The following is a 26,793-nucleotide window of genomic DNA, read 5'->3' on the forward strand; positions in this document are numbered from 1 at the left end:
TATATATTATGTTATGTGTTTCGCGGATAACTTTGTCTTTTATTAACCGATTTTGATGATTCTTTTATTGTTGGAAAGGAGATATCCTAAGGGTGGCACCATGATAAGAAAACAGGATCTGATGATGGCATCCCAGAGAAATCAAAGGGAACCTTCAAAAATCGTAGTGATGACTAGTGCGTTTGTTAATTTTTTTTCGTCTACTTACGTTGTATTGCTTGTCAATGTAATTGAAGTTGGTTTTTTAACCGACTTCCAAAAAAGGAGGAGGTTCTCAATTCGACTGTATTTTTTTTTTATTTTTTTTTTTATGTATGTTACATCTGAACTTTTGACTGGGTGGAGCGATTTCGACAAATTTTCTTTTAATCGAAAGGTGGTGTGTGCCGATTGGTCCCATTTAAATTTATTTGAGATCTAATAACTACTTTTCGAGCTATATCTAATAATGCGTTTTTACTTGACGCTTTTTTCGTCGACTTACGTTGTATTATACCACATAACTTTTTACTGAATGTACCGATTTTGATAATTCTTTTTTTGTTGGAAAGGAAATATCCCAAGTTTAGTACCATGATAAGGAAACCAGGATCTGATGATGGGATCCCAGAGAAATTGATGGAAATTCTTGAAAATCCGCAATAACTTTTTACTGGGTGTACCGATTTTGATAATTCTTTTTTTGTTGGAACGAAGATATCTCTAGTTTAGTACCATGATAAGGAAACCAGGATCTGATGATGGGGTTCCAGAGAAATCGAGGGAACTTCTTGAAAATCCGCAATAATTTTTTACTGGGTGTACCGATTTTAATAATTTTTAATTTAATCGAAAGCTGATGTTTGTCATGTGGTCACATATAAATTTTATTGAGATCTGATAACTACTTTTTGAGTAATCTTTGATAACGCGCAGTTACTTGACTATTTTTTCGTCGATCTACATTGTACTACTCGTCGATGTAATTGAAGTCGGTTTTTTTTTTTCGTTTGCGAGCAAACACAATTATTTCGTTTCAATTATTCGTTCTTATGTACATTATTAGGAAAGCAATAAAAAAGGTTACCATAAAGGTATCCTCAAAAAACAAACACAAAATAAAAAAATTGTAAAAAATACACACAAACACAGTCATGCTGTCACAAACACACACACATACACACGCATGCATACTCATCATCTAAGTGCACACTTGTAAAACGACAATTATATGTTTATAAGTACATGTTTTATCAAAGTCATAATCATTATCATCCCTTTAACCCAGTTTTGAGTGCATTTAATCAGGATGCTGTATAACATGCCTTATAAAAAATGTATGTAACAACTACAGCTAAACTTGTTTGTTTTTTTTTTTTCAACGTTACTGTGTCGTGATCCGCATTCCAACCAAAGTCACTTGTAAGGCTACTCGTACCAAAATATAATTTACTGAGGAGTAATTGAATTTCATCGCAATATTAAAACCAATTTAGCTTTCAATTAAAAATTAATGTACTTATAATATAATTATTCTTTGATATAGAAATTATATGTACTAGACGTAGCCTTGTTCTAATTTAAATTATGATAAAAAGTAACGTCAACAATGCTTTTTTTTTAAATTCTTTTTCTTTATTATCAAAAGTGTATTTTTGTACACGCACGAGTACAATTATCTTCGTCTTAATAGGGATTTTAGCTTTGTACTATTAAATTTTGGTCAAATTTGAGTCAAAATCAATACAAAAGATTCAAAACGACATTAATATTTAACAAAACACATTTAATAATAAAAATAAACGCTTTACACTCAACGGCCCCCAGTAAGATTTTTTCGTGTCGTAAGTCCGGAGACACACACAATACACAAGCAAAAACGCCCAGACTACGACAGACAACCTGTATGCCAATACAAATGTCTATCGCGAGCGAGGATGCTGCAGTGACCGCTGCGCCAACGCGTCGTCAATGATGCATTTAGCTATTTAGCATTGAAAAAGATACTTACTTCAGAAACTTGAAATTAATCCTTAATTTTGACACACATCAAAATCAAAATCAAAAATATTTTTATTTACATATGCTTCAAAAGCTCATTCGAATCGTAATATAACAAATTAAAATTTTAATTATTTTTAAAAGTTATGCTACCACCGGTTTGGAATGCAGATTCTGCAGGGAAGAACCGGCAAAAAACTCTACAGCTACTCTTTAAAAACTATATAAATGCACAGTACCATTTACACCATTAGTACCATTAGCAACGACACTCAGTTGCAGAACTTTTCTAACTGCGAATGCTGCGATGCTGAGTCGTCTTCAATTCACGGATGTCAAATGGGAATTTCACTGAAGTTTTGAATCCAAATTTATCCATAAACAAACTGTAGTATCAATGACAATAAGCCTCTTATTATTCATCAACACGACGAACTAAATAAATTAAAAAATAGTAGATTAAGGGTGATATTTTTATGAGAGTCGGTAAAATATCGATACGGCTGTGCATAGCATTGTTATCGCATTTCCATTTATAAATCGATATATATGATTTCACAGATAAACAAACGTTTAACGCTGAATATTATTAAATAACACTCGGCACATAATTTCATTGATTTAATATTATAGGGTAATATTAAAAATGGCGTTAAGGAAGCTTAAGTTCTGTACTAATGTATTGATTTACATAGAAATAAATTAATGGACTTTTCTTTTGTAGTTATACATTAAAGTAAAAAATTATACTTAACAAAAATAAGAGAAAAAAGCTATCGTCCGTCGTCATAAGCTGCGTCAGAATAGTCCTGTGATGGCGTCTAATAAAACAATATTTTTACAAATGAACAAACGTCCACACCAAGACAGATTTGTGTGGTTTGTCATTTCCTTAAGTGGAATATGCCCGAAAAACCTAAAATTTACCAGAACGTTCTAGAATTATTTTTAAATATCTATATAAGGACTGAGTCACAAACTAGGAAATAATTCAAACGGACCGTCCACTTCGAGCATCGTAATATAACACAGTAATTTTCTGCGCGCAATTTATAACCTCGCTCACAAGTTTATGATGCACATTAAGAATCATGCTTATATTCTATGAACTAGCATAAGTTCAAGTGTATCATGGTATACTTTGAGTAGTATCCACAAAATTTGTACATATATGCACTCTTTGATGTAGCATTTTTTAAGGATGTCAAAACATCCTTAATTCGAAATTCTTGTTTTGAATACTAAGACTCCACTGTTTTAGTGATATTATCTTCGTTGTCAATTTTTACGTCCGTTCTATCACAAGCTATCTTTAAAATTGTAATAAAACTATAATATTAAATGTCAAGCATAATTGAAACTTTTACGAAATTTCAATACTGCTATTTCCGCTTAAAAATTAAATCAATTTAAAAACAAAGCACGCAGAACTAAGATTTTTTTATTTTAATAACATCTTGTTAAAAATTACAAATATACGGTACAATGCGATGTCGATGGCGGCAGTTTTTTTTTTTTCATCTATACAAATAAATAAAATGGAAGTCTGTTTGTAATATTAAATATTTACCGCTTTTTACTAAATGCATATGCATACGGTACGTAAACCAAAATAACGTTTTTTACAATTTTTGTCTGTCTGTTTGTTCCGGCTTAATCTCTAAAACGGCTGAACTGATTTTCACGGGACTTTCACTGACAGATAGCTGATATAATAAGGAGTAACTTAGGCTACTTTTATTTTAGAAATTTATTTATTTTATAACTCTGCGAACTGAACAATAATTTTTTTTTTGTTAAATTCCACGCGGGCAAAGTCGTGGGAACAGCTAGTTTTAAAATGTGATAGAACCTGATTCAACGTTCTCCATGTTCAACTTTTTTTATCAATATTAATTTTTTTAATTATTATCAACAATTTAAAATATAAAATTAAGATTACATACGCGTTTTTATCGTTTGCTCGTATTTAGTAGCATATAATTACAAAGTAATTATTATTTACTATACCTGTATTAATAAAATTTGGCCAAAGAAAATACTCCCTATACCAGTTAGTTGCACCACAACACTTATTTTAGTGGATATTGTAATATCCTATAACAACATTTTTCGGGTAGAATCCTTTGTATTTATAATAGATAATAGTCATATCTGCCAACATAGTTATTCAAAATAACATCTGCGATATGATTATATTCGAGTTAGGCCATATTATATCGATTATAAGGGGAAGTAGTATATAGTATACCTGCTTGCGGTCGGTTACGCAAGCGCGGCACTTAAGCTCTGCATATGTAAACATCCAATTGATGTTCGGATTTTCAATGTCACTCTAACTCGATACGTTCATTCACTTCCATTCATATTGCGCATCGTGTCAACGACCCGATGCACAACCGGTCTCAACATCATTCATTCTTGTATAAATATAAAAAAGCAACGATTATTATACAATAAATTCATTATCATATTGTAACTGGCTTGTAATAAAAAGTAACGATTTAATTAGTTTTTATATCAGCTAATGGTCAATTTTTATATCAAATAAAGAATGGTCGTTTTGAATAATTAATTTAATTACAGTCATAATAATTTATGCAAAAAATTTATTCGCCATTAAACTTCTAACTTTGCTTAGTAATGTTCCAGATAACCCGATTTAGATTAAGAGTCGTTTTATGATAAAAAGTCAGCGTTTTTTTTTATTACTATTATATAATCTATAAAAAATTTAATAGGACAAATAAAAATTAGAATAATTTAGCGTTGCTAACAGATTCGTGCGCTTTTACTCGCGTTGTTGATTTCTGTTTCAATTCTACGAACCGTAAAATGATATTTTATAGTCTTTTACTAAACTTTTATATCTTTAGAATTTATAACACAAAATTGAAAAAAAAATTAAATTGGATAAATTTTTTTGTGGTCGTTATTATTAGAACTAGTTTTGTATAAAATACAATTAAGAAAAAATCAGTACATTAATGGAAAAAGTATGCCAGTGCGAATTTCGCCGTGTCAGCTATGATTTTCAACAAATATTAAAAGCTAGGACAATTATTACTATTAAAATCTTAAATCCGTATTATTAATTCGTATACTAAACGTGACAAAATATTGAATTATACGTTTATCTGTTATGATGTTATTCGATATATAGACTGGCAGTAGTCCAATATGTAAATAGGTGATATCAAGGGTCTCGTAATTACTTAACCAACATTAACATGCTGTACTGTAACGATAAGCCTACATTATTTCACAGTTAACGCTCTATAATTTCTGTCAAATTGCTACTTTTTACGAAACTAGCTCTATCAGTAAGTTTCATTTTTTTTTTTGATAATATTGCCCGACTACGGCAAAGCCAAAAGGAGGGTTATAATTTTAGCAGTCTATATATGTAACAATGTATGTACGTATGAACATCTATTCCCTCATATCTCCCAAACCACTTGTCATATTTAAACAAATTAGGTATGATTAGAAGCATCTTAATTGTCCGCTAGTTACAGGCTATAATAATATGTTGTCATATTATATTGGATGTGGCGCCCTCTAAATTACATAAAGTGACAGAAATATTTATGTAAATTGATTAATGGAAATGTTCTCAAATGATTCTTTCCTTAATAAAAACAAAATTAAAATTGTTATTTGTAACAGCAACTGTAAACTTTCATTTAGTTCTTCCAAACAGAACCAGATATCCGGTGATAGCTTCTTAGTGATTGTTTACCGAAGAGCCGGTGCAGTTGTCACAGCAACTGGCTAAAGCTTTAGCGGTTGTGGTTACGATCCCCGCACGCGAACAATGTTCGTTTTGATCTGGGCATTTTCGATCATAACCCACTAGGGTCGTTGAAATTGAAGCGTATTTTATTGTTATTGTTTACTAGCTTTTCGCTCACAGCTTTGCTCGCATGGTTTACACGGTTTTAGATGTAGCATTTTCTCATGTTAAAATATAGCCCGTACCACTCGGTGATTACGTAATATTTTCATGTTAAAAAGATTTCGAAAATCGGTCCATCCCTTACAAGAATTGAAAAATATTAATTTTTCCTGTTTTTGATGTTAGTATATTATAGAGAAGGCTTCATCTAAAATAAGTACGTTACATTTTAATTAAACATATTAAGAGGTAGTAGTATGTACGTTAGTCCAAAATAACTTTATCCCAATTATTAACGTATTACTTTTAATAGCTTTCCTGTTTTATAGCAACTAGTTATTTGTAACTTTGACATTTGCGGCAAATGTAAACTCAATCTAAATTTTGTAGATTCGCTTACAATATATTTTCATAGCAATAAATTCTAGGTCTGGTTCTTTTTGTAATCACATAATATTAATAACTATTTATATGAGTTACGATTTAAATATCATACAAAGTTTAACTTAAAAAGCCAATGGATAGCGGGATAACCATCCAACTGCTGGCTTTGAAATACACAGGCCGAAAACGGGCAGCAGCGTCTTCTGTGCGACAAATCCGGCCCTGCGGTCACCGACCCGCCTGCCCAGCGTGGTGACTATAGGCAACACAGATGATTTTACCTCAATTTTGGCGCGAATTTGAGGAGCCTATGTCCAGCAGCGGACTGCGATAGACTGAAGTGAAATATTAACAGTCAGAAAACTTTGAACTGACGAAAGTTATCAGCTCCAGAGTACCTCTATCACTTGAGATCGGATACAGGAAATCAAAATAAATTATAAATATACTAGTGACCTCTATCCGTCCATATTTTTACAAGATAAGTAATCACCAACATATCATATACTAATACATTTTCCGAAACACGCTGCATTTCATGGTATAAGTATTATTCCGATCGATTCAGTAGTATTCGCAGTATAACCAATCAAAAAAAAGTATAATTTGTAATGAAATCTTCACCTATATCGAAGTTCAGGTAGTCCTTAAGAACTGCGAAGTTGAATAGTAGGTATAATATATTGTGACATTTATAATTATATTTACTAATTAACCACTATGAGAACCCAATCACAGCCTCTGTAAATACCATATATTGACTTGTGGAGATACTCGTTGGTAAACGTAATATAGAAACTGTTTATCAGTGCACTAGATACGTTTAATCAACAGGTATTTTCTGAAAGCTAATTTTGTCTATATTGTAGCAAATGCCTACCTGTATTATACGCATATTAGATCATTTATTTTTCCTCCTTAGATAAACTGCAGTTTTTTTTTTAAAGAATGAAAAGGATATATAATAGAGCAATAATTACCGGGTTGTGTGTATGGTTCTGATCTCCATTTCTGAGATCAACAAATTATTCGGTCCGTAGGTAATTGAAATTCCATTTTTTAGTATTAAAATTTTACTATATAGTATGTAATAGCCTCTGAATGAACAAGTTTTGACGTTATGCTGCTTTTAAGCAAAATTATTTGATTAGTTGAAAATTATTAATTTTTGGAGGAAGAGCTATATAAAGTAACAATATTTTAACAATTACAATTCACTCGACTCGTTAGCATAATTGGCATTAACCTATTTTATTTTTTTTGCTAAATATTTGTGGTTTCGATTCCCTGAGTTTTGCTATGAGATATTTATGTATACATTTTAGCCTATCGCAGTCCACTGCTGGACATTGGCCTCCCTGAGTTCGCTCCAGATATTATGGCGCAAACTCATGTGTTTTGCCATAGTCACCACCCTGGGCAGACGGGCTAGTGACCGCAGGCTTTGTTGCACCGAAGACGCTTCTGCGTTATGTTTTTCAAAGCCAGCAGTTAGATGGTTATCCCTCCATCGGTCGGCTTTATAAGTTCCACGGTGATAGTGGAACATTGTTATCCCTTAGTCGCCTCTTACGACACCCACGGGAAGAGAGGGGGTGGCTCTATTTTTACTGCCATAACCAAACAGCATACTGCCGTAATCACACAACATATTTATTTTTAAGACAGGAAAATAAAAAATAGGCTAAAAACATAATTAGCTACTAGAACATATATTAGCTACAAACTTTCAGTACAGACTACCGTGTTTAAAATACTTTAAAAGTATGAAATAAACACGTTAAAAATCATTGAAAAATTAAATAAAAATGTTGTGTTAAAATGTATTATATCATGCTTGTCACAGAGATGATTTTTGATTGAAGCCTAAAAGTGGTAATAAGACAAACCATGAGCTCCATCAAGATAGATCGAGGTCACATAAACAATTACAAGGAGTAAACCAAAAATTATTTAATGCGAAAAAAATTCGCAAGTTTAGTAGCGATATTTATCAATATTGTACATATTTAATTTATGACAAAAAGTACATTTCATTAATAATAAAAATGCTTTTCAAACTTTTCTGGCACCAAAGATATAACGCAGTGCTTTTTTGGAAAGCGGTTGCATAACATGAACACATCGTCTGCCTGGATGGGGCAAGATGGGGTCGCGCTAGCATTCGCCACCTAAAAACCTAATAACTAAACCAATGGTAACAGTAACAAACAGCCATCTAACTATACAATAACCTTCAAACTTTATTAAAAATCTAGCAAGAGTCACAATATTAAGTGAGAAATGCGATAAATTTGTACCTATTTAGTTTTGTCAAATATAATCAAACAATGTCACAGTCTCAAGAATATCATGCAAACTGGACTATTAATTTATATATATAAAGAACAAGACATTTAGACATAACCTTGTATATACGCGTGGGAAAATAAAATCTAGTTTCCATAATATGAGTCAGTGATGCAATACTCGTATATGATATTGTTATGAATTTAAAATAGTAATGTCCTTTAAGACAACGAATAAGTATCAGAAATGAATAATCTTATACAATTGACGATGAACGGTATTTTTTTTTTGTTATTTATTTATTTATAACGACCGAGAAAACGACGAAGAAAACTTTTTATATCATACGATATACGACAATGCTAGTTAAAAATGTTTTAATATTTTTGAAAATAGCCCAAAGAAAAAGATTGTATTGTATTAATATATCTAAGTACAGTTGTTATTCAATTATTAAATATTTTCTTTCTACTTCAACAATATTTCTGATGTATGCAATATAAATAAATCAGAACAAATAGCCATAAATATACTGTGAAGTTGAAGTATTAAAAATTTAGCGTGTTTTTAAAATATGTCCCAATTTGGACTAATTGACAAATTATCTCGAGTACGTGTATGACCGTATGATAAAATTGATGTTAAACAAATCACCACGTTAGATGAAGTTTAAATCAGAATCAGAATATTCTATAAATAGTCCTAAACATTATTAAAAATGATTAATGATTTAAAAAAGGTTTTTATTATTATTGTAGGAAGGAGGCAGGGTAAATAATACGTTAAATTATGTTTCTATAAAAATATTTCGTTATTGAATTCGAAACCTATACGTGAGAGAGACTACCGCAAGAATAATCCGGATGTTTTAACAACAGATGAATATTATATGAAAGTTATGAAACGAACCTTTTTCATATTTAAACTATTCTATTTTCAAATAATTAATTTTTGACCAGGTATTTAATTTACAAAAGCCACAGATAATCCTACAATTACAGATAAATAGTTATATATTCTTATAAACTGTACAGGCGTATTCCTAAAAATGTTTCATATGCCGCAATTTTAAAACACAAAAGATAACTATTAAGCTTCAGTTTCATAGTATCGAATATATAACGTTACGTCTTATTTCTTTGACTGTAAAACAAAAAGTTAGCATAGCCTTGACTTTTTGGTTGTTTGCCTTTCAATCTTTTACTGATGCACTTAGTCTGACCGATGCAGGACCGGTTGCGGTAACAATATGAGAAAAGACTTATTACTAGACTTGTATTTTATTTTTATAAGCCACTAACTTTCGATTTGGTTAATATTATAAAGTTTACAAACAATAAAAAAGTAATTTTCTTGTTATATATGTGTAATTCCCTGCTTTATTTTGCTAAATAATAGCAGATAAATTTATTTCCTTTAAGAATTAGAATTCAAAATCAAAAATAACTTTATTTAAATAGGCCCCAAGAGCATTTTCGAATCGTCATTTTACAAATTAAAATTTTAGGGTGTTTATTATTTTTGTAAAAGTAAAGCTACCACCTATTCGGAAAGGAAATTCTGCAGAGAAGAATCGGCAAGAAATTCTGCAGTTACTCCGAATTTACTAATAAATACTTCAATAATAAGAAAATCAAGTAATTAATGGACATCAGAAAGAACTTAAACCTATAAAAAATCAAATTATCACACAGTTTTTTTTTTTGGTTTAATCGCATCCACTATTATAATTTGAATTGATGCTATAACCAGAATTAATTTGAGCATACAAAGCTATAATAACATGTATCAATTTTAATTATCGCATTCATCATATGCCGTGAAACAGATGTGAAATATTCTAATTATACTGATGCTTACATATAAATATCTTGTATGGTCCAAGTTAAATGATTTTTTGTAGTAATGTTCATACAATATATCGTGAGGATATAATGATAAGTGAACGTAATTATATTCATTATTCAAAAACAGAAATAAATTGAATACTCACAATCTTAATCCAAATTAATGAATGTACAAAATAATATTCGTACAAATGATCTGTTTAGTAAAGAAGGTTAATTAGGGTCATTAAGTATTGTAATGTCAACATCATCAAAACTCATAAAGATAAAAAAAAACCGCTAGACGTCCAGTAATTAACATTTTTCAAAAAACCTTACTCGCTACTTTATGCTTAATAAATGGTTCTGTCTCAGAATATTTTGTATCTCGACGAATACAATGCTGGTTTCAGGTCTCATCGTGCAAATTCATATAGTTAACAAAGTGGATATGTACACACTTAAACGTAAAAAGCATTGTCGTGTTGGCATTTTAAGCTAATGTAAAAATCTATGTAGAAGTACACACTACTATAGATAATATATCTACTAGTTCATAAACTACTCACATTTGCAATTGTCTGTCAAAAATAAATAAATATCAGTAATCTGTTAAAAATATTGTAAATAAATAAAATAATCAATGAAACTGTCTAGTAATAGAGTAGTTACATTATACAACAACGAAAGTCTACAAACGCTGTCACTTAAAACTTGTACTCAAAACAACTTAAAAACGAGCATCTTCATAAAATACAAAGAAAAGTAACATTTATCACAATGTCTTACAAATTATTTTGCTGTGAACGAATAATAAAATGTAGCGATACTGTTAGGAGGTCAGATTTTTTTCGATAGCTGGAGGCATACTTGCAGTAATCAAGTTCATTGCTACGGTCAAGTTATTTTAAAGAACAAGTTCAGTGGCATCATTAAGTGTTGCATAAGATGTTGCATCATCGGTACGAATCTTTACGCTCTGAGAGGTTGTTATATTTTAAGATGTTCGAACCTCTTTATATTTTGTTTTAAGGTGTTTCTTGTTAAACGGTAAAACGGTATTATATTATTATTTAATGCTTGTATGTCCTTTGAAATTTTATAATTTATATAGGTATATTATTACTGTTCAGCAAAAGCTGCCTTTTTTAACCGACTTGAAAAAAGGAGAAGTTTATTTAATTAGACCGTGTATGTTTCATTGACATCATATAACAGGTATGTTCAGGGATAACTTCGTCGTTTATGATCCGATTTTGAAAATTCTTTTTTTATTAGAAAGGAGGTATCCCAAAGGTGGTACCATAATAAGAAAATTAGGACCTGATGATGAAATCCCAGATAAATCGAGGGAAACTCTCGAAAATTGTAATGATGACTAGTGTGTTTGTTAATTTTTTTTTCTTCTACTTACATTGTATTACTTATCGATATAATTGAAGTCGTTTTTTTTTCATTTGCTAGCAAACAATAATTTTACTTTAAGATATATCAATACGTAACCTTCGATTAGACAACCAAATTACTTGAACTTCACAATGTAATTAATCCGATGTAACGTCAGAAGCCATAAAAAATCGATTCAATTTTACTTTAGCTACTATAATTAAACCTGGCCTATTGGATTACCTGTATCTAGACTCCGAATAGGTCTGACGGTCGCTCTACTTCCTTCAGACATCTAATCCTCATTACAAAATATGGTATTATTTTTCATTTCTTCATGTATAAATTGTGGAATATTCGTTCTGTAGTCACACTTGACATCTGCATTAGAACCAACAAGCATCAATCAACCAACTCTACAAAATGATGCAACAGGTACTGAACTATAATATTACATTTGTTTCAATATATCAACATATCATAATCCATTATTACATTATTAATTTTGTTTATCATTTCTCTAGTATTATATCGTCTGTAAAAATGTTTTTTTTTTTTTTGAATAAAAAGATGAAAAGTTAGATATTAACAAAATATTTCACCGTGATATATGACAGTGACGTGTACTTGTTTCATATTTGATAACACGTTACTTTTTGTCCCCTCTGTGCAGTTTAAAAACATGAAAGTACAATTTTACTACTTCGAATCATAAAAAGGGGCAAGTATATTCCAATCAAATCGTAAATTTTGATCCTATAAATCTATATTAAGTTGTTGTAAAAATAATATACTTATGTCGACAAAGGTCAACCCTTTCACTCTCAACAGTATAGCATGACTATGGGTGTACAGTATCATGCGCATGACAGATAAATGTAATCCTTATGCATTTGACGTAGAGACCATTTTTACTATACACCAGTAACTATCGGATTTTAAAAAATTGCTACAGAATTATAGGCGTTTATCTGCAAATTTACAATGGAAATTCCTATTTATTGGCTACCCATGCTTTAAATTGTTGTCATCGTATACAACATCGGATCGCTTTTTCGATCGTAAAGATCTCTGTTTTCATTAAATTATTGTTTGGTACTTTACACGTACCGTCGTAAAGATAAAATAACATTTACAATTCCAGATTGTACTTCTCTGCGTTGTGATCATGGCGGCTCAGTGCATGTTCTTGCATCCAGCGCCTGCTCCATTATTCTTCAGACACTACCCGGAACCCAATTACAGTTTCGCTTATGAGGTCAACGACGCACATACTGGAGATGTAAAGAGCCAACACGAGAGCAGACGCGGAGACATTGTCATTGGCCAGTACTCTCTTGTCCAACCTGACGGAGTTAAAAGAACTGTTGACTACAGCGCCAACGACCATACTGGTTTCTTAGCGTCTGTTAACAACCAAGACAGCCAAGCTAACCAGGAATCAAACAGACAGTACAATGTACAGGAAGAAACTACTCGATCCCCAAACAAGGCCCAGGAAAGGCAATACAACACAGCAAGCACCGCTTCTTACAGCACTCAGGCCTGGCCTGAAAACGTACCAAGCCAAAGCGTCACGGTCGCTCCCGTCACCAACATCAGGACTTCCGTCATCCACCCTACATTCCACAACGGTCACAATCCAGTCAACTACTTCTAAATAACTTGCTCGATTAAATATTGAACTCGGCTATAAGCGGACCCAAAATAGGTTTTAATTTCAATTTAATTTGCATTTATTTTCTAAGTGGTCTCTGTACAACGAATATTAGCTGCGGATAAATTAAAACGGTCTTGTCATAAACCGTCGAACACGTTTCATTGTGTTTCTCGAACCGAGTATTGACTGCTAGCGAGGGAACGAATCATCACCTTATCAGATTTTTCTCATCTCCCTTTAATCGTGATTGATACACATAAATGTGTATTTATAATTACAATTGTAATGTAGTGGAAGTAAAAGACAAGAAGTTTAGATATATTCGCAGATGTTAATAATTCGTCGTATTCGATTGTGGAAAATCTTGTTATGTTGTAATAGCAAATAAATTGAATTGTAACTTATGGTTAAACCGATACTGAACGACAATCGCGTATTTATTATAGCCACTGTTTATTAAAGTTTGTTTGTTAGTAAATATTTATAAATAAATGTATGCAATGAAAGCTTGGCTTCTTTTCCCACTTTTCCGTTATCGTCATGTTAACAATACTAAATTGAATGATTGTAATCATTAAACATTGTATTACTTTTGTCTTTAAAACAATAATATTATCATAAATATATTTGTCTCGTTAAATTCAACTGTTCATCGAGATTATTTCGAAAATAATTACAAGCGGTTTTTGCAATATTTTTAAATAACTAAGTTTTAGAACTTCTAGTTCATTAAAAATGCATAATGATGTCTTAAAACTGACATATGCTATATATATTTCTTCATCATATTTTATATCAAGTAAATAACAGACTGTATTAAAGGCTATGCAAACTATGATGATATTATTACTTTTTTATCACATTTTTTATATTGAGTAAGTATCCCATAATTCTTGCAAGGTACACAATGCAGGTATGATATAAATAACGTACGCTTATGTCCAAGGTCAGACCAGTAGTAATCGAGTAAGACAGAAACTGTAGCATCGTAAACATACAATCGAACATCTTACTGAGATATTTCATTGAGTGCATCGCCCGTATGATCTTGACTTTTAGACGTTTCCTGAATTTCTTTTTTAATAAACAAGTCAAAGTAGAACTGGATCAAAATGTGGATATATAAGGCCTAAGAAACGAGTACGACAGCATCACATTCTCAGGACTCATCAACGTAATCACACCATTTATCATACAAAATGCTTACGAAGGTAATTTATAAAATTGTTATCAAATTATAGCATTTTTTCAATCACCTTTTCCAATTACCTTTTTTCCAATAACTATTAATTAATATAAATAATCGAATGAAAATAAAATAAAAATATTTTCTATCATTGACTCTATAAACCAAATAATAGCAAAAGATTCGAACTCGTAATTTGACGTTTTTATGATAAATTTGACTGAATTTTTTGTTTCAGTTCGTCGTCCTCATCGCTCTGATAGCCGCTGTCGGCGCTGATTTCTCTGGTTTCTCGTACGGTGTAGCTGACCCTTACACTGGTGACTTCAAGCACCAAGTGGAAAGCCGCGCTGGAGACAATGTACTTGGACAGTACTCTCTGCTGGAATCTGATGGAACTCGCCGCACCGTCGACTATGCTGCTGGTACTGAAGGTTTTAACGCCGTAGTCAGGAAGGACCCCGCTCTGATCGCTTCTCTGCCAATTTCTACTGCCTATGGATACGCTGCACCCTTCGCCTACCAGAGATTCGGCTACCCTTACTCTTACCCCTTTGCACGTTACTATTAATTCGGAGAAGAAGTTTTCCAAGATGTAAAGACTAACTTTCCATCACCACGTCTTTTTTCAGTCGGCCTTTAACTACCGTGTAAATACTGTACATAATAAACATTCCACTAATTAAAAAATTCTTTTATTTTAAATTATCTCTAATATCTTAAATAATATGCAATAACAACCTCAATTAACATCGTACAAAAATTTAATAAATCTAGTTATTATTGAAGGTCAATGGTTTAGAAACGGACATTGTTACGGTCAATGACGTTAATATGGATTAGTTTCCTTTCAACATTATGCGTTCAATTGTTAAGGTACTTGTATCCGTCGGCATAGCCCGGTAAGCGAACTGACCAACTAAGTTCCGCGTAGCCGATAATTGTTTACTAACGAAATTGAACTCTGAAAAACATTCACTTCGTGTGACCTAGAAGGCATACCTGTCATTTATTTCCTATTAATAGAGCCGAATGATTGTACAGGACTTGTATAAAAGCTCTGCTGTGACCAGGACTTATCATTCTCAGTTTACTGTGTAACAAAAACAAACGTATCGAAATGGCATCTAAGGTAATTGAACCAATCATTTATTACAATTCCAACCCAACAACAACAAAAACAATATTTTGATTCTTACGTTTATCATTTTTACACCGTATTTAAAATTATTTTGTGTTTCTAACTAAATCATTACATCACTTTTTTCAGTTTGTTGTTCTTGCTCTGTTGGTGGCGGCTGCTCAAGGCAGTGCTATCCACGGTAACTACAACAGCTTCTCCTATGGAGTAGCTGACCCCCACACCGGTGATGTGAAGAGCCAGCACGAGACCCGTGTCGGCGACAACGTGGTCGGCCAGTATTCGCTTTTGGAATCTGATGGCACCCGCCGTACAGTTGACTACGCCGCTAACTCTCACACTGGATTCAATGCTATCGTACGCAAAGACCCTGCTCTTATCGGACATGTCGCTCCTGCTGTCGTCGCTGCCGCCCCCTTGGCTCACGCTGCGCCTCTCGCATACGCCGCCGGTGTTGCCCCTTTAGCCCATGCTGCCCCAATCGCGTACGCTGCTGGCCCTGGCGTATCCTACTCCGCATTCTCTACCTCAGTAGCTCACGGAGGAGTTGCTGCTCCCTTGGCTCACGCGGCGTACGCCACTCCCTTGGCTCATGGTGCAATTGCTGGTCCTCTGGGCCATGGTATCGCTGGTCCTGTCGCATACGCCGCACCTTTAGCCCAAGGTGCATACGGTGTGCATGGTCTTGGTGTCCATGGTCTTGGCGTCCATGGTCTTGGCGTCCATGGTCTCGGCCACTACTAAGCGTTGATATAAGAATTTATTTATGTACCTACCTAATTATTAATTTCGACGATGGTTATGAATGATGAATGGTGAACATGCTGTGATCAAATAAAATCTTTTTACAAGTGTCTGATTCTTTACTTACTACATTTAATTTCCTTAGTGTCATTTAAATTAAATGTCTAAACCAAATGTATAAATACATGGGTGTATAAGTATTGTAATTTTAAATTAGTTAAAGCCTTTCATTTGCTGTGGTTGTAAAAACATAATTACGATCAATTCAAATGTTTAACTTTACAGCAAAGCCAGTATTTACTCATAAATTGAGGATATTATGCAATTACAAAATGTTTGTCGGAGTTTGACTTCCACTTCACCCGTAACCTTGAAGCTTAGTAAAATACCTTTCTGCACAAAATAGGTAATAAGACAGTTCTATGAAATCATCGAGAAGGCTATTGACTTCAAACGCCTACTCTAAAAACTTAATCTTGCTAAAGCTAATTTTAACATTTAAGGAAAACAAACAAGCATTTACTGAAGGAAATAGATATAAAGGAAACAATAATATAAATAACAAAAGATCATTATATCATGCTCTCGATTGCTTCCGCGTAAACACTTATTAAAGATTTTTTGCGTCTGCGTATTGCTTTAAACCATGAGAAAAAAATAACACATTTGTTATGAGTTTTATATATTATAAAACGACCAAACTGGTTTTACTCGACGTTAAGAGTTATGACCATGTTGTATTTGAAAGCTCTCTACTAGATAAGTCGAGGCTTAGAGTCTGCTTAGGTCACTGCGATTATAATTTTTCATAATTACACACTTTAGATAAGGTGAAAAATTGTCAAACGTATGTGTTCATATACTGTCTACACAGTTCATGTATTTTATTGTTTACTAGCTGTACCCTGCGCGCGTTGCTACGCTTTTTTTATTTATTTTTTGGTCGTACCAACTCAGAAACCTTTGTAGGCTCATGCACAACACTTTGCTGAACATGATGACATGACCAAAGCTTACGATTCTATAAAGGACATACAGACAAACATTTATATATATATATATATATATAGACAATTTTTGTCTTGAAAAGTAGTAACAGTTAGCTAAATATTCTTCTTTACAAAAAAAAATCATCACCATTTCTTAGAATAAATTTGATTTAATTACCGAATATTTATACTTTCGACAATTAGATATTACTTACAATTATTCGATAATTATAAATAATATATATATATATATATAATATTATTTTACTTACAAACGAAACGTATCAGGATTAGTTTTTGAACAGAACAATAATTATTTCATTCATCAGTATTTATATCTAGTTTCAAAATAACTTTCGAAAATAATTATAAATGTTATCATCTACTTATATCTAAGTTTTCGTTATTTAAAATTATATGCACTAATAACCAAAAATAACAACCTATTTTTATATTGTTAGAACTTCAAGTAATAATTTATTACATACCTCATTAAAAAAAATTAAATACAATACAGCGAATTAATGAGTCATACATTAATTAGGAGCAAAATTAAACATTCAATGCATTTTACACATTTGTATGAATTCCAAAAAATATACATTTTATATAAATAAATGTAACACATTGTTCTGTTACCAAAATAATCGAATTGATCAACTAAAAGTAACGATGTTTATGCAAGTACGTACATACGATTATAGCAGTTGAAGATCACTGTCATGTATGACGTATTTTTATCTGTGGAGCGATGCATAGATCTGTGACACCCGCCGGTGGTCGAAAACTCTTCGACCAGATTCTTGTAAAGAGAAGATTAATAGTAATCGGAAATATTATACAGTTATTTGCCGCTTACAATTTGGACATTGCCGACTTAATTCACATTTACATAGAATGAATATAATAAGATACTCGCCGTCATGTAATTTTTGCAACGCCAATAAACCGCAAACACTGGATCACATTTTCTTTTCTTTTTCATCTTTTGGCATTCAGCGCCTTGTGTTATTTTATGACTTAAGTAATGTATATAAGAAGATTGAAGACGTACCGCGCTCTTTAAAGAATTTATTGAAGAATCCTTTGAATTATAAATATTTGTACAAATTCATAACGAATACTGTACAAGAGATTTGACGACAATAAATATAAAAATATTAAAGACTGAAAATTTTAATGTAAAATTAGTCCTGAATTAGACCACCGGATTTGACATAATATTTTAAAAATATTAAATATAAAAAAAGAAGAGAAAGATACGTTCAGATACATATATCCTCAGAAATTACCTAATAGAAATATATATATAAGTATTTATATTTTAAACAAATACGACTGATTAGGCTTTGCCTTCATATAAAAAATTATACCGAAAACTTGAAAATAAACACGTCTGAATAGGCTGTATGGTCTTAGATCTTTGCCTGTCCCGAAAGGTGATAAAATGAAAAACAACAACATCTAGACCAGATTCTCTCTGACGCGTGAAGCCGTTGCTGTTCAAATTCAATTAAGAAACGCTAATCGTTAACAAACGTACGTCATATATTGTACTTCGTTTCTGCTGCTTGTCGTGAAATTCGTTTAATAAGTTATGTATGTTACGCCACCGCTCAGGTGCAATGATAAAAATCTTGCGTCGGCTTTCTGGAAACATACACAACATAAGCACAAAGGCCCAGACAGCGACAAACGTGTGGATATCAAATCCTTTATGTCATGATAGATGCAATGAACTCACAATTAGTTTCTTTTGCCGCGGTACAGTAGCATAGCTTGTTGCTATGATCGCTCAAACTTTCGTCAAATGCAACGTTCTTAAACAACGTTCTATCTACTACGAACCGGTCATACCATACGAAATCATCCACATTTATATACTATTTCACACTATGAGTCATACTGTCATAGCACTTCGCGCTTTAGTCTATCACAATCCACTGCTGGACATAGGCCATCCCAAGTTCACACTAAACGTCCCAGTTCCCCGCAATCTTCATTCAGCCGCCAGCAACCTTACATAGGTCGTCCGGTCCAGCAATCCGTAGGACGTCTGACTCAGCTAAGTTTATAATTAGGTACCAAAAGCTTAGTGGTCCCGTAGTGACGAAATGGTGCACATAATTATGGTAATATCATTTCCGAAACAAGAAAAAATTCTATATGTTTTAAAAAAAATACAGTTACTAAAATCTGTAGGTGTTTATATAATAACAGACAATATAATATACGCATAGATATAATTTTTTTTTTGGTTGGAAGTATAAATGGTTTTGTAAGCTAATTTCGGACCGTTATCTATGTACTCCAGGTTGAAGTAGCCGTGATTTGTTCCGCGTATAATAGAAAACAACTCCACCAACAAACAAGCCCGGGAATCGAGGGAAACCCTCGAAAATCCGCATAACTTTTTATTGGGTGTACCGATTTTGATGATTTTTAATTTAATCGAAAGCCGATGTTTATCATGTGGTCACATTTACAAACAGTTCGTACAAACAGTAGTCAAATAACAGATTGTCATAGTATGATACAATACTGTACACTAAAATGTTAGAATCTTTTGTAATTTATATCAGTGACCTCCTGATGTAGCATTAACGTAAATTAGCAAGCAATAAAAAAAATTGTATTAAGTAAAACAGAAAAATTTATAATTAGTAGATTAGCATTAATTATGATTAAAAATATCTGTACTAATGTGCTTTTAAAAGTAAATTTTTAAAGTAAGTCTAATATTTTAATTAATTTATTTTTCTTAATTTAATAAATAAATATACATTTAGTATATCTGATAATAATTTTTAAACCGACTTCAAATGAAAGGAGGTTTCTCAATTCGACCGTATATAAAGAAAATATTTGTGTTCGCGAAAAACTTCGTCCTTTATTAACCGATTTTAATAATTCTTTTTTTGTTTGAAAGGTGATATCCCAAGGATGGTACCGTGATAAGAAAACCAGGATCTAATGATGGCATTTCAGAGAAATCGAAGTGGTGACTAGTGTGTTTGTTAATTTTGTTTCGTGTACTTACGTTTATTTATTTATTTATTCTTAATGTACACAGAAATAAAGACACATATAAAGAAAGATACAATACAAGATATACAAAGGCGATCTTATCGCTACATAGCGATTTTTTCCAGATTACCTTTGGGTACTGGACACGATACAGAAGCAACGGTTAGAAGTGTGCACATATTAGGGAGGAAAAATCAATAATAAATAACGTTAAACAAATTGTTTACGTGCTTAAACTAAAAAATACGAGGCCTTATCAGACATACGTAGATATAAACTACGATGTGATAGACTTACATAAATATATTTAAAAAAACTTATATAAATAAGTAAATATTTTAGTACAAAATATATACGTTGTATTACTTATGTACCGACGTAGGCACCGATTTGGCGCAACGGTTACAGCCATGGATTGTACCTGTTGCGCTGGCGGTTGCGGGTTCGATCCCCGCACATGACAAACATCTGTATTGGCCATACAGGTGTTTGCCGTGGTCTGGGTGTTTGTGCAGTCCTTGTGGGGTCTCCCCACCGTGCCTCGGAGAGCACGTTAAGCCGTCGGTCCCGGTTATTATCATGTACACCTGATAGCGATCGTTACTCATAGTAGGGAATATATCCGCCAACCCGCATTGGAGCAGCGTGGTGGATTAAGCTCTAATCCTTCTCCTACATGGGGAAAGAGGCCTATGCCCAGTAGTGGGATATTACAGGCTGAAGCGTAATTACTTATGTAATTGAAGTTGGTTTTTAGTTTGCTAGCAAACACAATAATTAACATCTGCTTATATATTTACGAATTTAGATAGTGGGTATATTAGAAATTATCAACAAGAAGAGATCAAATAAAAAAATTGTGGCTAGTTTATTTTAGTTTTATTTGCTTTTACATTAAATCACAGCATATTTGATAACTTTGGTAACAACGACGTATTCTTTACCATTTAGCGTAACCGAGACCGTTGATGCCATAGCCGTAAGACTTGTAGGCAAGAGGAGCAGAGTAGGCGCCGTATCCGTAAGAGTTGTAGGCCAGAGGAGAGGCGATCGCGCTGTAGGCCAATGGAGCGGCGGCGTACGACTTGTAGGCGAGAGGGGAGGCATAGGCGCCATAGGCTACGGGAGCAACGCCAGCGGCGTATGTGGCGATGGGAGCGGCGTAGGATTGAACGATGGGAGCGGCGTGGGCGATGATGGCGGGGTCTTTGCGGACGATGGCGTTGAAACCGGAGTGATCGTCAGCGGCGTAGTCGACGACGCGGCGGGTGCCGTCAGACTCCAAGAGCGAGTACTGGCCGACCACGTTGTCGCCGACGCGGGTCTCGTGCTGGCTCTTCACATCGCCGGTGTGGGGGTCAGCTACTCCGTAGGAGAAGCTGTTGTAGTTACCGTGGAGAGCACTGCCTTGAGCAGCCGCCACCAACAGAGCAAGAACGACGAACTGAAAATATATATATGTATTTTATATCAATATCTGTCTCACATTAGTTATATTAGAAATTCTTTGTATATTAATACAATAATCAATACTCAATTTACAATCATCTACTTAATGAATATGTAAGTATATAATTACCTATAATATTATATCATATATTTGTATTTTTGTGTGTGTACGTATGTATGTATGTATGTATATATATATATATATATATATATATGTAAGTAGTGTGTGTGTATATGTATATGCATGATATATGTGTATATGTATATGTATTATATCTATATGTATCTATGTAAGTGTATGTATTTATACCTGTAAGTATGTAATATATTACAGTTATTTAGCTATTACGTTATTAATTCTTGCACTGTGTTCCCCGCTATATGACACTCTCTCTCATGAACATTGGTTGACTGGAAGAGATCTCTTCTAGAGATAAGTCCACCTTTGCCATCAACTTTTTGTATAATTTTTCTGTACATTATTTTTAGTGCAATAAAGTATATAATAATAATAATTAAATTACCTTAGAAGCCATTTTACGTGTGTTTAACTCGACTAATGAGTGCAACTGATTCAACCCCAGTAGAGTTTACTATTTATAATGGCCCAAGTCATAAGTTTGGAAACGAAACAGGAAATGATACATACAACGTGAAAATATAATAAAGCAAATATGAAAGGCGTGTACGTAAATACGCATTAATATTCATATCCATTTAATTAAACACAAGGTCAATTGTATTCGGATCTATGTTTTACTTCGTTCTTTATATTTAATCTTATACCTTATTCCATTTAATATGATTAAAGTGTTGATTCGATACTTCGAAATAATTAAGTATTTAATCTATAAAAATAAATAATAGTCTCAAAAATTTATATGACCTCCGAACTTCCAAAGGAATGTACCAATTTTGATAATTATTTTCTGTGTTCTTTGTTAGGACAAGACATGTACAAAAGAAACAAAAAACACACAAAAAAATTATAGTGATAGCACCAGTAGGATTTTCTGCTGTGTGGGGGTCCAGAAATATACACAATACCCAAGATTACGACGAACATCTATATGCCCAATACAAATATTTGTCATGAGCGATCGATCTCTCGATTGCAAGAGCAACAAACAGCTTGTGACCGCTGTGCCAACGCGTCGTCAAAATTTTATTATATGAAAAAGTTACAGTCTCATTATTTGATTGTTTGTTATTATGTTAACTTTCCTTCTAAAATAGCTAGTAATATATAAAAAATATTATCACATAATCGGATGTATTGTACGATCGATATAAGGCTTTTTTTGTGATCGCACATTGCCTTGTTAGTTGTTACTAAACAGTTCGCGTGTCTCTCATTACACAACAAAATTGCAAAGCTTACACGTATGTTCATACCTTATTAAGTAAATGCCTTTACATTTCTGAAACGTAATTATATTAAATAATTTACGATAACGGTCCATAAATTTCCATCGATTAACAATAATCGTTTTATCCAAAGACGTGAACTTAAAAAAATAATTTTAACACCTGCAAAGATAGTGTAGTGTGTATGTATATACGGTAATATAATATAATACGCTATAATGAGCTCATACACTACAATAGCTTTAATATTCTCATATTAAAAAAAGCGACGATATTAAATGCTAAAACATACGATACAAATATAATTAACGAAAATGCCATTTCCTAGTGAGAGCAAATCAATACGCGTGTCTTTATGAAGTTATTATCAGATTCAATTTAAATCTTAAAAACTTAAGCACTATATAAAGGCTGTTATTTTTCAACAGTCGTCAGTTGTTTCATAGACAGCAAATTAACAATACAATATGCTCTCCAAGGTAACCGAATCTTTAAAGATAAATAAAATATTGGTTTCAATACATTGACGCTAATTTTATTAGACTGATAAAGACTTAAGTTTCATATCATGTAATTTTGATAAAATTTCAGGTCGCAATCTTCGCTCTGCTGGTAGCAGTGGCTCAGTGCAGTGCTGGTAACTACAACAGCTTCTCCTACGGAGTATCTGACCCTTACACCGGTGATGTGAAGGGCCAGCACGAGACCCGCGTCGGCGATAACGTGGTCGGCCAGTACTCGCTCTTGGAGTCTGACGGCACCCGCCGCGTCGTCGACTACGCCGCTGACGCTCACTCCGGTTTCAACGCCGTCGTCCGCAAAGACCCCGCCATCATCGCCCACGCCGCTCCCATCGTTCAATCCTACGCCGCTCCCATCGCCACATACGCCGCTGGTGTTGCACCCGTAGCCTATGGCGCCTATGCCTCCCCTCTCGCCTACAAGTCGTACGCCGCCGCTCCCTTGGCCTACAGCGCGATCGCCTCTCCTCTAGCCTACAACTCTTACGGATACGGCGCCTACTCTGCTCCTCTTGCCTACAAGTCTTACGGCTATGGCATCAACGGACTCGGTTACGCCGCAGGTCTTAAATGGTAAATCATCGACGACTTTAGCAAACAGTCAATGGCAATAGTTTAAATTAAAAGTTATCCTAACGAAACGAGATAGTGTAGTAACTGATGTAAATATTATTTAAATTACAATGAATAAAGTGTCTGAGAATCAATAGTTACCTAATTTTATTTTAACTTTTAGTACCCTTTCAAAATTGTTTTATAGTTTTATAGTAAAAAAAAAAGAAAATATGTTATAACCTATTATAATAAAATTCAGCATTAAATCCTAACGGTCCTTGAGGGCTAGACTTTCGTCATTTTGTAACAGCTAAAAATTTTACATAGGTACAAGCAATAGCCAATAAGGAAGTATGACTTATAGTGGCTTTGGCAGATACCCGGTAGCAAAGGTATACAAAATTCCACTTTCGTTGTTTCATTAAACGTATATTTTTTTATATATTTTGTTTAAAGTAATATTAGAAACCACGTCAAAAATTGCCAGACACTGCATAGTGAAAACCTATAACCAGACCTTAACTTTTGTAACTTATCTTACGTCATAATATAATAGCTACGTTTCATATGTTTCTCGAGCTATTAGGAGATATTTCCTCGGTAGCCAAATAGTTTTGACAGTTCCAATCCCGGGCCAGACAAACATTTAAGCTGGCTGTGAGTGCTAGAACGCAGCAATATATGATGGAATTATGAGTTCTTCATATTAAAATGGAAGAACCTTTTAAATCATCATTAGAAAATAGTATCCATGTATTTTTTAACAATTTTTGACTTTTTTATCTATTAAAATCTTTTTTTTTTTAATCTTTATTTTTTTAAGGAGTTTGATCACGAAGTGATCATGTCACCCCTATGTGAGCTACTATACAATTAATTTCTAAAGTAATCTACAAATATCGACGTCTTAATCCTATTAATACTAATCTGTATAGCATCCTTGCCTCTCCAGACGTTGGAAAGGCAAGAATACTATTCCATATGCCAGTATCAAAAGTATTTACATTAATTCTTACAAGAAATTCTGCCCTTTCTGCTTCGTTCCGGACGCATTCAGCCATCTGTGCAGCACATCTTCTATTTTATCGCATTCTAAACAAGTTGGTGATGTAGATTTGCCCATTAATGCAGCAAAGCTGTTTAACGGATCTATTAAAATCTTGTTTACCGAAATATTTATTAACTAAAACTGCACCTTATTTAAATAATACTTCAATTTAATGTACTAAATAACCAAAATACGTCAATTTCACGATAAATATAATAATACGTTAAATACGTCAATGCGACGAAGGTACGAGGTCAATTTTAGATGTAAAAAACATTTTTTGCGAGCACTTAAGAAGTAGGCACATAATTTGAAACAGATATTGCATTTTTATCAGAAGTTTTATGTTCGTTGTTCACTTAGATCCAACTTATAATTTACTTAAGTATTTTTTTTTTAATATTTTTCTCTCTTAAAATTCTCTAAAATAAATCTTGAAAATTCTCGTTTTAGTTTATAATGTCGGAGATTTATGACCAAATGAAAAATGGAGATTTGTGAAAAGAAAATTGAAAATTAACTACTCTGATTCCAGAGACAATATAAAACTGGAAAATGGGTTTGTACTGGTTAAAACATCTAAAGAATTTAAATAACCATAATTTTAAAAATGCAGCACTAGTTCATATTATTACACTCAAACACATATGGCAAAATCTAAGCTTCAAAAACCGGGTTAGGCTACAAGTCATACGCCACCACTGCCCTGACCAACAACAATATCACCTCTCCTATGGCCTACAACTCTTATGGATACAGATGTTCAGAAATAAAAATAAATTCTCCTTTTTTGGAAAAAGTTCGTGTAGGATGTCGAACCATAATTTCCTAGACGAAACTTTAAAAAAGAAGAAAGTTATATAGTAACCTTCGAAGTTCCTGCTCTTATTGGGATTACTGAAATAAATAATCATAGTAACAAAAGATCTAATAGATTACGAATATAATAATTCTTTCTGATATATGTATTATTATGTCCTTCAAAAAATGTAAGTGTTTTTAAAAGTAACATTTTATGTGGACATACTGATACTGAAGTCCATTTGAAAAATAAAATCCAATAGATAGCGCAATCATTCCATACTCAATTTAAAATATATTTTTGTGTCGTTAACAATCAAAGCACTTGAACCTCGGAATAGCAATGCCAAAAATTTTCAATTAGATTTAAGTCAGTAAATGATAGCCTTCACTGTAAACAAGAAGGCCGGTTCGTTCTCAGAGAGTGGAATGTTCAGAGAATCAAAATCACTTTCCAACATGCAAACACTAACATTTAAAGAAGTGTAATAAAAAATCGCAACATCTGGCGATACCGGGAGGACCTCATAAAATAATTATA

At 33.0% G+C, this 26,793-nt stretch overlaps 5 protein-coding genes and 1 long non-coding RNA gene across 6 annotated transcripts in view; 4 read left to right on the plus strand and 2 right to left on the minus strand.

Annotated features, from left to right (window-relative positions):
* Positions 1-3,013, minus strand: part of LOC123669616 — a 38,595-nt gene extending 35,582 nt beyond the window's left edge. Inside the window, exons 1-2 of the long non-coding RNA XR_006745779.1 lie at positions 2,982-3,013; positions 2,238-2,331 (exon numbers count right to left, since the gene is read on the minus strand). This is a non-coding gene — a long non-coding RNA (uncharacterized LOC123669616). The remainder of the gene's footprint in view (positions 1-2,237; positions 2,332-2,981) is intronic.
* A 9,918-nt stretch (positions 3,014-12,931) lies between these two features.
* LOC123669240 (pupal cuticle protein Edg-84A-like) lies at positions 12,932-13,929 on the plus strand. Its single transcript, XM_045602862.1, has one exon. The coding sequence runs from the start codon at positions 12,932-12,934 to the stop codon at positions 13,421-13,423; it is 492 nt and encodes a 163-aa protein (XP_045458818.1). The 3' UTR covers positions 13,424-13,929.
* A 493-nt stretch (positions 13,930-14,422) lies between these two features.
* On the plus strand, positions 14,423-15,299 carry LOC123669629 (larval/pupal rigid cuticle protein 66-like). The gene is made up of 2 exons (XM_045603228.1): positions 14,423-14,634; positions 14,848-15,299. The coding sequence occupies exons 1-2, from the start codon at positions 14,623-14,625 to the stop codon at positions 15,178-15,180; spliced, it is 345 nt and encodes a 114-aa protein (XP_045459184.1). The 5' UTR covers positions 14,423-14,622; the 3' UTR covers positions 15,181-15,299.
* Positions 15,300-15,635: 336 nt separating this feature from the next.
* LOC123669620 (larval/pupal rigid cuticle protein 66-like) lies at positions 15,636-16,604 on the plus strand. The gene is made up of 2 exons (XM_045603216.1): positions 15,636-15,741; positions 15,880-16,604. Exons 1-2 carry the CDS (start codon positions 15,730-15,732, stop codon positions 16,492-16,494), a joined length of 627 nt encoding a protein of 208 aa, XP_045459172.1. The 5' UTR covers positions 15,636-15,729; the 3' UTR covers positions 16,495-16,604.
* A 4,770-nt stretch (positions 16,605-21,374) lies between these two features.
* On the minus strand, positions 21,375-22,554 carry LOC123669626 (larval/pupal rigid cuticle protein 66-like). Its single transcript, XM_045603225.1, has 2 exons — positions 22,484-22,554; positions 21,375-21,954 (listed from the first exon to the last, which is right to left on the minus strand). The coding sequence occupies exons 1-2, from the start codon at positions 22,493-22,495 to the stop codon at positions 21,451-21,453; spliced, it is 516 nt and encodes a 171-aa protein (XP_045459181.1). The 5' UTR covers positions 22,496-22,554; the 3' UTR covers positions 21,375-21,450.
* A 1,203-nt stretch (positions 22,555-23,757) lies between these two features.
* LOC123669625 (larval/pupal rigid cuticle protein 66-like) lies at positions 23,758-24,557 on the plus strand. The gene is made up of 2 exons (XM_045603224.1): positions 23,758-23,806; positions 23,919-24,557. Exons 1-2 carry the CDS (start codon positions 23,795-23,797, stop codon positions 24,423-24,425), a joined length of 519 nt encoding a protein of 172 aa, XP_045459180.1. The 5' UTR covers positions 23,758-23,794; the 3' UTR covers positions 24,426-24,557.
* Positions 24,558-26,793: the final 2,236 nt, after the last annotated feature.

This window comes from Melitaea cinxia, chromosome 3 (genome assembly GCF_905220565.1).
Source record: "Melitaea cinxia chromosome 3, ilMelCinx1.1, whole genome shotgun sequence".
Lineage (NCBI taxonomy): Eukaryota > Metazoa > Arthropoda > Insecta > Lepidoptera > Nymphalidae > Melitaea > Melitaea cinxia.